Source organism: Vulpes lagopus, chromosome 8 (assembly GCF_018345385.1).
Source record: "Vulpes lagopus strain Blue_001 chromosome 8, ASM1834538v1, whole genome shotgun sequence".
Taxonomy (NCBI): domain Eukaryota; kingdom Metazoa; phylum Chordata; class Mammalia; order Carnivora; family Canidae; genus Vulpes; species Vulpes lagopus.
Genome location: NC_054831.1, coordinates 89,946,801 through 89,962,878, shown reverse-complemented (window position 1 = coordinate 89,962,878; position 16,078 = coordinate 89,946,801). Strand labels below are relative to the sequence as shown.

Genomic DNA, 16,078 nt, shown 5'->3' with positions numbered 1-16,078 from the left:
TTTTTTTAAGATTTATTTATTTTAGAGAGAGAGCAAGTTGGGGTGGGGGGCAAAGGGAGAGAAGCAGACTCCCTACTGAGTGCAGAGCCCAACCTGCAGCTCCATCTGACAACCCTGAGATCAGGACCTGAGCCAAAATCAAGAGTCGGGCACTTAACTGACTGAACCACCTAGGTGCGCCATAAATATGTTTCTTTCTTTCTTTCTTTTTTTTATTTTTAAAGATTTTATTTATTTATTCATGAGGGACACAAAAATACAAACATAGACATAGGCAGAGGGAGATGCAGGCTCTTCATGGGGAGCCTGATGTGGGACTTGATCCCAGGACCCCAGGATCACAACCAAGCCAAAGGCAGAAGCTCAACCACTGAGCCACCCAGCTGCCCTCTTTTGAATTGAACTACTTTCAGATATTTTATTAACCTATTATGTCTTTAAGTCTTTCATAAGACTTAGTTGACATTTTCTACTTAAAATAATGAGCAACATCTTTGACTATATATAGCTTTTATAATGTAGGATGTAGTATGGCATATGACTGAGGTTAATCCTGCCCCTGCCGAAAATTAACAAGGCAGGAAACAACAAATGTTGGAGAGGATGCGGAGAAAAGGGAACCCTCTTACACCGTTGGTGGGAATGTGAATTGGTGCAGCCACTCTGGAAAACTGTGTGGAGGTTCCTCAAAGAGTTAAAAATAGACCTGCCCTACGACCCAGCAATTGCACTGTTGGGGATTTACCCCAAAGATTCAGATGCAATGAATTGCCGGGACACCTGCACCCCGATGTTTCTAGCAGCAATGTCCACAATAGCCAAACTGTGGAAGGAGCCTCGGTGTCCATTGAAAGATGAATGGATAAAGAAGATGTGGTCTATGTATACAATGGAATATTACTCAGCCATTAGAAATGACAAATACCCACCATTTGCTTCAACGTGGATGGAACTGGAGGGTATTATGCTGAGTGCAGTAAGTCAATCGGAGAAGGACAAACAGTGTATGTTCTCATTCATTTGGGGAATATAAATAATAGTGAAAGGGAATATAAAGGAAGGGAGAAGAAATGTGTGGGAAATATCAGGAAGGGAGACAGAACATAAAGACTCCTAACTCTGGGAAACGAACTAGGGGTGGTGGAAGGGGAGGAGGGCGGGGGGTGGGGGTGAATGGGTGACAGGCACTGAGGGGGACACTTGACGGGATGAGCACTGGGTGTTTTTCTGTATGTTGGTAAATTGAACACCAATAAAAATTAATTTATTAAAAAAAAAATCCTGCCCTGCCTTTTATTGGCTATGTGGCCTTGAGCTACTATTTAAATATTTCTGGTTTTCAGCTTCTCATCTGTGAAAAGAGGTTTTAAAGAGCTACTTTTCAGGAAATAGGAATAATGTCTACAAAATGCTTAGTACAGTGCCTGGTACATAGTAGAAATTCAATAAATGATGAGAGTTGAAGAGGAGAAAATATAATTATTATTATCCATCATCAATATTTTTTATCATCAATATTAATATATTACTCAGTCATTTTTATGTAGGCATTTGGTTATAAGCATGAGCTTTTGTACATTTTTTTCTTTCATATTTCAGTATCCCTTGGTCTTGATTTTAGAATACCAGATTTAAATTTTTGGTTGGGCATTAAAATTTAGCAGAGATTTTTCTCTCCCTCAGCAGTATTCAGATTTGATTTCATGTAACAGTCATTTTCTCTTTATTTTCCTAGCCTGGTGTGTCAGTCTCCCTAGTGAATCCCCAGCCATCAAATGGCCACTTCACAACCAAAATTGAAATCAGGCAAGGGGATAACCGCGATTCTATAATCAGGCGTTTAATGAAAATGGACCGAGGCATCAAAGGTAAATGGTTTCCCAGAAATGCACATTTGGCAGTAGTTTGTGGATATGATGAGTTCTAAGCAGAGGGCAGAAGGAAGAGTAACTGGCCTGCTTAGGGACAGCAGTGTCATGTTGTCCAAACAGTATTGGACTCAGAATCAGAAGGCCTATGCTCTCTTTGGGACATTGTAGCTGTGTAGCTCGGTGACTTGGCCATGTCACTTAGACTCTAAACTGATCTCTCTTTTAGTAAAATGAGGCTACTGGATTAGATATTTTTCTAAGACTGCATCTAGCTTTAAAATTGTAACAAGCAATTTCTATCTCTTGGAGGTTTTGAGATTGAAGGCACATGGTATACTTAGTATGTTCAACTAACCTGCCTGCTAGATCTGTTCCTGGGGACGGAAGAGAAACAGGGTAAAACTTGTTGAGTGTCTGCCATGTATTTGACATTTAATCTTTTAATTGCCCGAGAATAGAGAGGGTATTACCATTCCCCTTTTACAGATGATGACATGGTGTGCAGAAAGGCTACATGACTAGCAGATTTCATTCAGGTGGTAAATGCTAGAGCTGGAATTCAAACTCAGGTCTGTTTGGCTCCAAGATCATATTCTTTCTTCTAAACAATGTGTTTCCAGCTAAAATATGTAAATAATCTTAATTTCTTATCAAGATTAAGTCTAGATCTTCCACGATTAGACTTAATATAATTATTTATAGTTTCTTTTTTTTTTTTTTTTTTTTTTATTTTTTTTTATTTTATTTTATTTTTTTATTTATGGTAGAGAGAGAGAGAGAGAGAGAGAGAGAGAGAGGCAGAGACACAGGCAGAGGGAGAAGCAGGCTCCACGCACCAGGAGCCCGACGTGGGACTCGATCCCGGGTCTCCAGGATCGCGCCCTGGGCCAAAGGCAGGCGCCAAACCGCTGCGCCACCCAGGGATCCCCTTTTTTTTTTTTTTTTTAATCACTCAGCCAGGGCTGAGGCTAAGCAGGGTGTGAAGGGAGTTAATGTATCTCTGTATTATTTTTCTTCCAAATTATAAAGACAAATTAATCTTGAGATTCCCTGTTGTGCATTCTCTATCTTTCTCTTCTTGATGGCAATCAAGAGTTGATTGGGTCACATTCTATCAGTATAGAAATTTTCTGAAAAGGTTTAGAAATCCAAGACCTAATTTATGGAACTTTATTCAGGTCAGCAATAGTACATTAACATAGAAGACTTAAAATAGCCCTTTGGAATTCGTTCTACAGGTATTTTTTGTTCTCTTGAGGCTATTTATGCATCTTGTGTGGGCATTTCTTCAGACACTCTCAGTATAGTGTATGTAGTGTATATGGAGAGACTCTTCTGTATGTATGAGTGGTTTTGGGGGGCCCACAAAGTATTGTTCATTAGGAGATCCTGCATCTCTTGAAGGAGCAGGGCACTAAGCAATTCAAATACATGATCATAATCTAAGGAGGAACTGCTATGTACAGTAAGGGAGATGTAGATAAAGTTTTTAGCACAGAAAAAGGTGAGATTATTTACAGCTATGGTGATCAGGGATGTATTTACAGAGAAAATAACTGTTTGGATGGGACCTTGGAAATTATACCCAGGAGGGGATGTCAGCAGGATGGATCTCTCGTGTTTCACTGTCTAGCAGCAGTACATTAGGGTTAGGGGTTTTTCACTTGTAAACATTTTTAAAAATTGTGGTAAAATACATATAACATAAAATTAACCATTTTGGCCCTTTTTAAGTGTATAGTTCAGTGGCATCAAGTACATTTGCATTGTTGTGTGATCATCAATATTATTCACCTCCAGAACTGTTTCATCATTCCACACTGAGACCCAGTACCCATTAAACAGTACCTCTCCAGTCTCCGTCCCTGTAGTCCCTGGTAACCACTATTCTCCTTGCTGTCTCTTTATATTTGACTATTCTGGGTACCTTGTGTAAGTGGAATCACAAAATGGTGAGTAAGTGTCTTATTTTGCTTAGCAAAATGTCCAGGTTCATCCATGTTGTTAAAGACATTTATCCGTTCCCTTGGTAAACCATGTAGTGCCATCCTTAGAACTTAGAGGCCACAGAAAGCAGAACTTGAAAACTTTGAAATATGAACATACAGGAAGCCATTCTGTGACCTTCCTTTTGGCTTGTTTTCTGCTGCATATATTTGGTCATGAGAAGATTTTGTAATAGGAAGAACACTGATATTTAAAGAACAATATGGTGGCTTTTAAAGAAAATAGATAGTTCTGTGCAACCACTAGGTAGGATTATTATGAAGTTGTAGCATGTGAGAGGATGTTTTCCTATATCGAAAACTGTAATTTGTAATGTTACAAATGCCTCCCTTTTAAATACGCTCAGATATAGGACTGACAAGGTTCTTCAGGATTGTATTGGAATGTATTTTCTGTATCTCGTCTTTTCTCTCTGAGCCTCCGGCATAATTCTTACATCCTTTGTCATACTAGCTGTGAATAATATTATCATAAAGTGCTTTAAGTTTGACATTCGTAGCTGCTATGAATTTTTTAGAGTGGATAGAAATGTTAGGGTGGAGTTTGAAATTGATATTCCTTCAAGTATCTTCAGAAGAGCGCTAACCTTGAGACTTCTCCAGAAGCCCTCAGGATGCTTTGATATCTAAGGGGGCTAAGTGTATCGAGTGTATGAGACGGGAAGGGAGTGAAATTCAATAACATATTTCTTAGTCTGTTTGCTGCAAAAGCCAGTTAGTCGTCCAATTAGTGCCAATTGCATGGAGGGTGATTATGATCTAGGTCCAGGAGGAACTGGAGTGAAACCATTTCTCTCCACAAAGGCCACTGAGCAACTATTTGATGATAATGACTTTAAATCACTCCCAGCCCATGCCGCATGTGAACTGATAACATGGAGGTGAAAGGCTGCATTGCACATTATCAATCCCTAGGGACTTTGAGTCACTCTCATCTTTTCTCTAAGTGCCTCAATTCTTGTGTAGTTGCAGACTTAAACTTCTACATTTTCAATGATGAGAGAGGTCTGCGATAAGAAAAGAGAGTAAAACCACTAAGAAAGCTCCAAGAATTATTGGCAGTAATGAGCTACATGGTGCAACATCAAAGCAAATATGTTTTGTCACTTAGATGCCTGATTGAGTATTAAGGCTTCTTTGAAATAGTTTGATTCAGAATTGCTGGGAATGATGAGGGAGGTCTGTTTCAGAGAAGAAGGGAGAAAGAGAGGAGGATAAAGAAGGAGAGGGAGACAGAGGGAGGCGTGGGAAGGGTGCAGATCTGTAGTAAAAGGCCTCATGCATAAAATCCGCTGGCTGAACTTCTCACTGCTTCCATAGCAAAATATTTAGTATCACCAGTGTGCATGTTGAATTGTAATAGCTATTAAAATGAATTGTATTCTTGCTCCCAAATAAGACTCTGGCAGGGTTTGCCTTCATGGTAGTCTCAGGTAATTATTCTGTAAGCTTCAATATCCCTACATTAAACTTGAAGTCTTTCAGTCTTGTTTCCCAAAGAGAATATAATGCCTGGATAACTTGTACTCCTGGCATAGCCACCAGCTGCATTAATGTCTGCTTTTATGTCTTATCCCTCTCATGCTAAGCTTCATAGTCAAGGCAGCATGAGGGAGTGTAGCTCACGGACCACCTAGCAGCCTGCTTTAGGAAGGGGTGGGAGCTAATTCAGAAAATACCTCCTATTTCTGTAGATTGGGTTAAGTATAACTAGCCATGCTACATTTAGAATGAGATTTAAGCCCAGAATCAGCATTTGTAGTCATTTATGATGTTTTTCTACTGTATAAAATAAAAGCACTTGATGTCGGGATATCTCAAAATTGCTGAAATAAATAAATTTTTTTCAGGCTCGGTTGTTGGCAGGATTGTTGATCATAAATTTGTTCAAGGGGCAAATGCTTTCTTTGCCAGGAGCCATCTTATCAGCTTGCACAAGAGCAGATCAGGAAAATCTCAAGCAGGGCAGAGTTGGAGCTCATCCAGAAGCTCAAAAGTCTGAAAGCTGTGCCCTTTCCCCCTGTCCTTCTTCGTCTCTCCTTGTATCTCATCAGCTTGGTAATACAACTAACTTTTCATCCTTTGAGCAAAACAAGAAACTGGCAATGCTATTTCTTAGAGTAGTAATTGTTTCTCTAGAAGTATCTTTCAAAAAAAAGCTACAACTCTCACAGTTTTAATGTATCCCAGGAACCAAGACAAGAAAGAGGAAAGAGTTTTAGACTTACTGATGGTTAATTGAAGCATATAGAAAGTGATTTGAGAAACCATTTAGGGCAGCCCGGGTGGCTCAGCAGTTTAGCGCCGCCTTCAGTATAGGGCCTGATCCTGGAGACCTGGGATCGAGTCCCACGTCGGGCTCCTTACATGAAGCCTGCTTCTCCCTCTGCCTGGGTCTCTGCCTCTCTCTCTCTCTCTTTCTGTGTGTGTGTGTGTGTCTCATGAATAAATAAATAAAATCTTTAAAAAAAGAGAGAGAGAAACCATTTAGGATAATGCTCAAAAATATACTCAATCCTTCCTCTTGGTTTATAATTCCAGGTGTTACATAGAATCTCTATCTCTGAATCTTTGATCTGGGTAGAAGCTGACAGCAGGAAGATTTGTCAGATTTAGCTTTGCTTTCTGAGATTGAGTGTTATTTAATAATCTCATGAAAGTGTCTTTTAGATAACAACCAGTGGTTTTTAAACTTGAATTGTCAGGCTTAGGCATGGGTTTGAGTCAGTGGCTATAGGTAAATGCTCATATTGGTCATCTTTTTTTCTGTAGACCTTTCTAAAGTGAAGCTGATGAGATTTGATGATCCACTGTTGGGACCTCGGCGAGTTCCTGTCCTGGGAAAAGAGCACACTGGGAAGACTCCCATTTCTGAGCATGCTGTTTTCCACGTGGACCTCATGAGCAAGAAAATTCATCTCACTGAAAATGGGCTAGGGGCAGATATTGGTGATACAATTATCTATCTGGTTCATTAAACTCATGCAAATTGGAGATAACATCCTGGTTTCTAGGGACATAACTATTCTGTGTCTTCAGATTAGGTGTGAGAACCTTAGACTGGACCTTAATAGACTTCATTTCTAACCATCAAATTCTGCCTGTAATCATATTTACACCAAGTCATCTTGGATTCCTGAACCTAATAAATTTTTTTTTTTTTCCTTCTTGGGTCCTCAGAGAAGTAGTTTGTACCATACTTTTTTTTTTTTTTTTTGGTCTTTTTACAAATTATTGCTATTTCCCAGAAGCTTCTGGTCTTTCAGATTAACACAAAAATGACAGCATGTTTCTTTTTGAGGTGTACTTTATACTACTTATGAAGGCTAAGGATTATCTAATTTTTTATGTTATATCATTATGGAGTTAGCTGTATTTCTTTCTTTCTTTTTTTTTTTTTTTTTAAATTTTTTAATTTTTTATTTATTTATGATAGTCACAGAGAGAGAGAGAGAGGCAGAGACACAGGCGGAGGGAGAAGCAGGCTCCATGCACCGGGAGCCTGATGTGGGATTCGATCCCGGGTCTCCAGGATCGCGCCCTGGGCCAAAGGCAGGCGCCAAACCACTGCGCCACCCAGGGATCCCTCTTTTTTTTTTTGTATTTCTTTTTTTAAAATAAAAACTAAATTAGACAGCTAGTTTTAATTTTTAAAGAACATAACTCATGATTTAAAAAAACACATGAGAATATTTTGACTTAAGTATTTTGTATAAAGAACAAATGGGTCTTATATTTAAAGAATTCTTTTAGCTTTAATGTATTCGATTAGCTACCAGTAATATTTTTTCAGGGCTAACATCAATAGTTTATAAGCAGTTTATAATGATTTACACTAAATTTGGTCATTTTAGAAAAGGGTTTTTTCTCCCCAGGAACCTGCATTTGTCAGATTTAGATCATGTCCACTATATTGCAAATTTGTTTCATTCGAGCCAAAACATCTTTTGATATTATCTGTGCCATTCTGCTTCATAGAGGGAAAAATATTAGGTATTGATTGCCACTGGAGAAAAAACATTTCTGTTTCTTTAAGGATTCAACATGGGCAAAGATTGGGGTGTCTGGGTGGCTCGATCAGTTCAGCATCTTTCTCTTGATTTGGGCTCAGGTCATGATTTGAGAGTCGTGATATTGAGACTGTTGGCTCGTAATCACCTGGGAATCTGCTTGAGATTCTCTCCCTCTGCTCCTCCCCCCACTCATGTGCACATGCGCTGTCTCTCAAAGAATAAATCTTAAAAAAAAAAATGACTGTATGGGCAAAGGCCAATTCCGATAACCCTAAGGAACCTGAGTTCTAATTTTCAGGTTAAATCAAGAGATTTTACTGAGCTATCTTCTTCAACAGTTTGACAGGTACTGGACCACACTGAATGCTTTATCATAGATCCACTGAAGTAAGTCATTGAATGTTAGAACTCAAAGATCCCTTAGAGGACAAGTGCAAGTTATCATTTATCAGCGTAGCATAGCAGGTAAGGTTAATATGCTCTGAAGTCAGACTAGCCAGGTTAGATTTCCACTCTTTCCATTTGCTACTTGGGTGATCTTGGCCAATTACTCAGACTCAGTTTCTTCATCTGTAAAATGGAAGTAATTGCCTATCTACTTTCTAGGCTTATCAGAGATGTTTAGGTGAAACATTCTAGGAAAACCATATATATAGCATAGTACCTGGTAGGTGGTAAGACCTCAGTAGGTGTTACTGATTAATGATAGTAATGATGATGATAATTAATAAAAAGCCCCAGGATGTATTGGTTTAAGATTATTTAGGCTGTAATCATGTCCTTTCTGTTGGTTTCTATGGGGCCACCATTTTGTTGTTTGCCCTCTGGATTCTTTTGCTGCTCCCTGTGTATAGCCTTAATTATTCCCTAAATCAATTAATCTTTCCATGTGCCTAATTACAAATTCACTGAAGTTTAACTTTGGTAAATTAAACTATATATGTTTGGGGGAAAAAAACAAAAAGCAAACCAGAAGGATGGAAAATAATTGCAATATTATGGATGATTATGCCTATTTCATTAGATGAGCCTACGAACCTCTGCTCCTTGGATTAAGTGTGAGTTGGAATTCATAGATCCTCTGTTCTTGCCGGCTTGAATCCTTGGTGCCTCTCTTAGAATGAGCGAGCATCTTGCTGGGCTGAATATGCTTCTTGTGTTTAAAGATATATAAGTTTTGTACATGGAAGCCTGCAAGCATGGGCCCATTGCTTCATCTGGTGCTCAACTGAAGAAGCAACAATTAGTTGAAATGCTGAAGAAAAGGCAGCCCCGGTGGCGCAGCGGTTTAGCGCCGCCTGCAGCCCAGGGCGTGATCCTGGAGACCCGGGATCGAGTCCCATGTCAGGCTCTCTGCATGGAGCCTGCTTCTCCCTCTGCCTGTGTCTGCCTCTCTCCCTCTCTCTCTCTCTCTCTCTCTGCATCTCTATGAATAAATAAATAAAATCTTAAAAAAAAAAAAAAAGAAATGCTGAAGAAAAACAGGCTGCATTCGGCTTACTGTAATCATAGGACTTTGGTACCTTCCTAAAGGATTTGAATTCCTTTTAAGTTGTGAAATATGCACACACAAAAGTGAATAACAAGAAATACATAACACATACTCAAAATATAAAAAATTAAATTAACAAAAATATTAGCAACAGCAAAACAATTATCAACAGAGCAAAATCCTATATAATCACCATTCAGTCAAAGAACAACACAACGCCAGCACCTCAGAAGCCTACCTTGTGCCTCCTCCCATAAAGACAAGACTGTGTCCCAGTGTACAATTTTTATACCTGCTTTTTTAAACTGACATCTTTAAAAAAGATTTTCATATAAATTCAATTTAATTAACATATACTATCAGATTTTTTTTTTCTTCACTAACTGTTTTTATACATGTTCTGTGTGGATCTGAAAAGAATGTTTAGGGCAGCCCCAGTGGCCCAGCGGTTTAGCACCGCCTTCAGCCCAGGGTGTGATCCTGGGATCAAGTCCCATGTCAGGCTCCCTGCGTGGAGCCTGCTTCTCCCTCTGCCTATGTCTCTGCCTCTCTTTCTCTCTGTGTCTGTTGTGAATAAAAAAATAAAATCTTAAAAAAAAAATGAAAAGAATGTTTATTCTGCAATCATAATGTTCTGTATATGTCCGTTAGGTTATAGTTGGCAGATTGAACTGTTCAAATCTGTATCCTACTGTTTTGTTCTTTTGGTTTATTTTTGAGAGGTGTAATAAAATCTCCCAAGGTCATGGATTTACATATTTTTCCTTATAGTTCGTATGTTTGTTTTTTTTTTTTTGATGCTGTTATTTGATGTATATAGATTTAAATTCTGTTATCTTCCTGGTAAACTGAACTTTTTCTAATTGGGTAGTGTTCCTCATTTTTAGAAATGTTTTTTGCCTAAAGGCTATGACATTAATATAATGACATCAGTTTTCTTTTGGTTAGTGTTGATGTGGAATATCTTTCTCCATCCTTTTACTTTTAACCTTCTGTGGTTTTATTTTAATATTTTATTTTGACAAATTTTAAACCTACAGAAAAGTTAAAAGAATTGGCCAATAAACATCCATATATCTATCACCTAGATTTACCGATTGCTGCATTTTGCCACCTTTGCTTTCTTTCTGTCGAAATATACATTTTTTTAAAATAAACTTTTTATTTTGGGATACTTCTAGATTTATGGAAAAGTTGCATCTATTGTACAGAGAGTTCCTATACACTCTTCATAGTTTCATAATTTCCCCTCGTGTTAACAGACATCTTACATAGCCTTGGTTCAGTTGTCAGAACTAAATAATTAACATTGGTATTTTACTATTAACTAAATTAGAGCTAAATTATAGGCTTTATTTGGATTTCACCAGTTTTTGCACTGATGTCATTTTACTGTTTTACTATTGTAGGATCTAATCCAGGATACCATTTTGCATTTCGAATATACTTATAAAAAATTCTGAACCATTTCACATTAAATTACACGCACCATGACACCTTACCTTTTAATACTGTAGCATGTAACTCCTAAGAACTAGGACATTCTCCTGTATAATCACTATATATGTGTGTGTGTGTGTGTGTGTGTGTGTGTATATATATATTTTGCTCAAGAAACTTAACATGATGCAGTAATATTAGGTAATAAGCTTTCATAATAAAAATGAAGTAATAAAATTTCCCCAGTAACCATTAATAATTTTTTTTTTAAACTCTTAGGATCTAATCAAAGATCAAGCATTAGATTTTGTGGTCATGTCTCTTCAACTTCAAGCTAAGACAGTTTCTCTACTTTCTTTTCTTTTTTGGTATTTCATGACTGTAACATTTTTGAAGACTCCATGGCAGTTGGTAGTAGTTTGTCTCACAATTTGAATTTGTCTATTTTCTCATTATTAGATTCAGATTTAAAATTCTTGGCAAGGCTAATGACATGGGTGATGTTTTCCCTTGTATCACATTAGGATTGGTATGTTGATATATTGTTGGTGGATTTCTCCATTGAAAAGGTTCTGTTTCCGTTTTATAATTAATAAGGTGATTATTTGGAGACTTATGTGAATATTCTGTTAGCTACAAACTGTGATGAAATGGCAGTATTCACTGGTCATGTTTCTGCCATTTGTTATTACATGGATAGTTGTAATAAGGTAAGTTCTTAATTTTGTCATTTCTTTTGTATTTATTAGATCTAGTTCTTCTGTAAAGAAGAGGTTTCCCTTTTGCTCTCAATTGTTTTCTTTTATCGTTGTTTTGAAATCACTGGACTGATGGATTCTTTTTTTTAGACATGCTGTAATCTCAATAAATTTACTCATTTGGTCTCAGTGATTTCAGAATTGGAAGTTCAGTACTATTATTAACAACAAATCTAAGTAGAGTTCAGGTTTTTTGAATAAGTAAAATACACAGTTCAAAAATAAAAGATTGATCCATTTAGAGAATTTTTTCTCTCTTGCACCATATTCCCTCCTATACTCTGTAGCTAACCACTCTCATTAGTTTCTGCATCGTCTCTTCTGTGTTTCTTTTTCCAAAAATAAGTAAATATTTATATGTACTTTCTAAAAGCTGAAGTATAATTGACATACAATGTTACACTGGTTTAGGTGTATAGTACAGCGATTCAGCAAGTCTGTACTTGCTTACAGGTGTAGCTCCCATCTGTCACCATAATGTGCTATTATCATCCCACTGACTGTATTACCTGTGCTGCACCTTTCATTTCAGTGACTTATTTGTTCCATAACTGGAAGCCTGTATCTCCCACTCCTCTTCACCCATTTGTCCATCCCTCCACCCTCTACCCTCTGGCGACCATCATTTTGTCCTCTCTCTATATGTAATTTAATTTCTCTTTTCTCGTACAAAAAGCATCATGTTATATATAATTATTTTACACATTGCTTTTTAAAGTTAACATAGCTTGGATATTTTTTCACTTTAGTTCATAGAGATCTTTCCTTCTCCTTTTCCTCCCTTCTGCCTCTTCTTTTCTCTCTGCCTTGTGTCTTACTGCTGTAAAAGTGTACCAGTTTATTCATCTCATCTCCTATGGATGGCACTTAGATTGTTTCTGAGCTTTTGATATTTTACAGACTTTGTATAGAATTATATAGTGAGTAACTTTGTGAATATGTGGTTTTATATTTGTAGAGGCATATCTTTTTTTTTTTTTTAGGATTTTATTTTTAAGTAATCTCTACACCCAACATGGGGCTTGAACTCACAACCTCAGATCAAAGAGTTACATGCTTCACCAGCTGATCCAGACAGACGCCCCTGTGGAGGTGAACCTTGGGAGTAAATTTCTAGAAGTGGGCTTGTAGGTGCAACGGTAAATGAATACGTAGTTTTGTTAGTCTGTAATCTGGGAAAAAGCCTATAATCTGGGCAAAAAAGGCATTTGTTAGCTTGTAATTTGGACAAAAAGAAGATATAGCAGGTCTAAAGGCTCTGAGGCAGGGACCTGGTAGCTGGTGTGCTGAGGGGATTGCATGGAGGCCCCATGAAGAAACAGAAATGAGGTGGCCTGAAGATCATATGCACTAGTGGCAGAGCTAAGCTAGAGCCTTGGCCTCTCTACTTGCAGTTCATTGCAATACACACCCAACACAGGGCTTGAACCCATAACCCGAGATCAAGACCCAAGCTGAGATCAAGAATCAGACACCGAACCATCTGAATCACCCCAGCGCCCCTGCAACACACTTGTTAAACAAAGAATGCATACATGCAAAACAGGAATCTATTTGACTGAGGGCAGTCATGTTAGGGCTATAAGAGGAGGGAGAAGTTCATATGGACCGAAGTCCGATGAGACTTCAAAGATGAGGCAGCGCCATAAAGGAGGGCTGGGCCTGGAGTAGAGGTTGAAGCAGAGCAGATCCACCTCCCCGACTTTAGAACTAGGTGTGGATAAGGGCCTGGAGCTGAGAATAAGTATGTGGTTGGTGGGGAGTTAATGCCAGGAATAGAATGTTTATCTGGGAGAAATGAGAGGAAAATTGAAAACCAATAAGTAAATTGGGCCTTGTAAAGATTCTCAGATTCCAGGATGAAATTTGAAGTTGATTTGTCTGCACAGTCACTGCAAATTTTTGGCATGGGGATGAGGTAGTATGTTCTTGTGTTTTCTCTAGTTTGTGGTCATTGTGTCCGTCTCTTTTTATCTTTTTTTTAAAAATTTTTTAAAAGATTTATTTATTATGATAGAGAGAGAAAGGCAGAGACACAGGCAGAGGGAGAAGCAGGCTCCATGCCGGGAGCCGGACGTGGGATTTGATCCCGGGACTCCAGGATCATGCCCTGGGCCAAAGGCAGGCACCAAACCGCTGAGCCACCCAGGGATCCCCCCCCCCCCCACCTTTTTTTTTAAGATTTTATTTTCTCATGAGAAACAGAGGCAGAGACATAGGCAGAGGGAGAAGCAGGCTTTCCATGGGGAGGCTGATACGGGACTCAATCCCAGGACCCAGGATCATGACCTGAGCCAAAGGCAGATGCTCAATCACTGAGCCACCCAGGCATCCCCATCTCTTTTTATCTTGAAAAATTCATTCATTCAGTTGTTCTAGTGACTAGTAAAGATCAATGTGCCTGGCTCTGGTAGGCCCTCCTTGTTATCTGGTACTTTGGTTACACTGTTTCCTCTCCTTGTTGTCTTTGCACACAACTTCATCTCTGTATTGGAAAATACTCAGATGCCACCCAAGACTTGCAGAATCAATTAAGTGTTCTAATTGCCCACTGTTAGGCTTACAGCTTGATTGGTAATAAGGTGGGCACCCCTCCTCTCACTTCCAGAAAGCAAAACAGCAGAATAAGATGTGATCCTTACTCCTAAGGGCTTAGGAATGTGACAGAGGAGTACTCACTTCACTCTGGAGGAGTAAATGGTATTTTATTCTTCTATCCCTCATTTTCCTTACCCTGGGATTCAGTCTAGAGCTGTGCTGTGCAGTAGTTTAGCCACTAACCCCCTGTCTAGAGCACATGAGAGGTGGAGAGTCTGAATTGAGGTGTGCTGTAAAAATGTGGGACATACTTTCAGTTCAAAGACTTGGTATGACAAAGAATAGAAGATACCTCGGTAATAATTTTCTATTGTTTACATGCTAAAATAATGTTTTGAATAAATTGTGTTAAAATACTTTAAAATTAGTTTCATCTTTCTTTTACTTTTTAAAAATATGGCTACTAGAAAATTTAAAATTGCATATGTGATGTGGCCTTGCATTGTATTTCTTTTGGACAGTGACCTAGAGACTTGATAAATTTAGGTCAAACATTATTATGTACTGCATCATACCAAGAGGTCCATAATACGAGTTTTGTCCTACTCTTAGTGACATTAAATTTGGTATTTTCCAAAACTCTATAACTCTTTTAAAGTTCCATTTTGGGGGATCCCTGGGTGGCGCAGCGGTTTGGCGCCTGCCTTTGGCCCAGGGCATGATCCTGGAGTCCCGGGATCAAATCCCACGTCCGGCTCCCGGCATGGAGCCTGCTTCTCCCTCTGCCTGTGTCTCTGGCTCTGTCTCTCCTTCTATCTCTCAAGAATAAATAAATAAAATCTTAAAAAAAAAAATAAAAAAAAAATAAAGTTCCATTCTGGGGATCCCTGGGTGGCTCAGTGGTTTGGTGCCTGCCTTCGGCACAAGGTGTGATCCTGGAGTCCTGGGATCGAGTCCCACGTCGGGCTCCCTGCATGGAGCCTGCTTCTCCCTCTGCCTGTGTCTCTGCCTGTCTCTGTCTCTCATGAATAAATAAATAAAATATTAAAAAAATAAGGTTCCATTTTGATCACTGTCAGAACTTTCCATTATAAAGGTGTATGTGTATGTATATATGTATTATATATATATATAAGGTATATATTTTTGAAATCAATTCCAGGGTTTTTATTGTAACAATACTAAAAAACCAAAACCAAAACCAAAAACCTCAGAACTTTCCATTTTAAAGATAGATTTTGGGCAGCCCAGTGGCTCAGTGGTTTAGTGCCGCCTTCAGCCAAGGGTGTGATCCTGGAGACCCGGGATTGAGTCCCAAGTCGGGCTCCTGGCATGGAGCCTGCTTCTCCCTCTGCCTGTGTCTCTGCCTCTCTCTCGCTCTCTCTCTGTATCTCTCATGAATAAATAAAATCTTTAAAAAAAAATTAAAGATAGATTTTGAGTATTTCTGGAATTCTCCAGAGATCCAGAGTCCGTATGGACTCAGCTTACATGGACAATGGTTATTCACTCCTTAAAGGAATCTTATTGTAAATCTTTTTTTTCTTTGCAAAGCTAGTAATCACTTGCTAATTTCTGTTATCCTTACAAAGTTGACTTTTCACGGGTAGCACATTTATTGAACAAATTACTGAATGCTGATTATGTTGCAGACCCTGCGTTAAGCACTTTGAGTTGGAGTGGTAAGCCGGAGAAACACGGCCATGCTTCAGGTAGGACTGTCCTTAGAGGTGAGGAGACACAGTTGCCCAGAACCCAGTGAATGAAGGCAATTAGGAAGCTCAGCTGAAGAATCTTGATTTGGGAGGTATTATATAGGCTTTTCTTCACAAACCTGCTCAAATAAATGCATTGAAGTTTAGAACCCTCCACAGTCATTCTCCGTGGGTCTGATGAGAAGAATATATAGTATAGTCGGCAGCTCCCTCCCGTTGTCTTTCTCATGTAATGCTGATTTATG

The 16,078-nt window shown here is 38.7% G+C and overlaps 1 protein-coding gene across 1 annotated transcript in view; it reads left to right on the top strand.

Annotated features, from left to right (window-relative positions):
• The window catches only part of LARS1 (leucyl-tRNA synthetase 1), a 76,111-nt gene extending 69,070 nt beyond the window's left edge, over window positions 1-7,041 (top strand). The window contains exons 31-32 of the mRNA XM_041767396.1: window positions 1,736-1,868; window positions 6,650-7,041. Of these exons, the coding sequence (XP_041623330.1) occupies window positions 1,736-1,868; window positions 6,650-6,855 (339 nt within the window). The 3' untranslated portion in view covers window positions 6,856-7,041. The remainder of the gene's footprint in view (window positions 1-1,735; window positions 1,869-6,649) is intronic.
• Window positions 7,042-16,078: the final 9,037 nt, after the last annotated feature.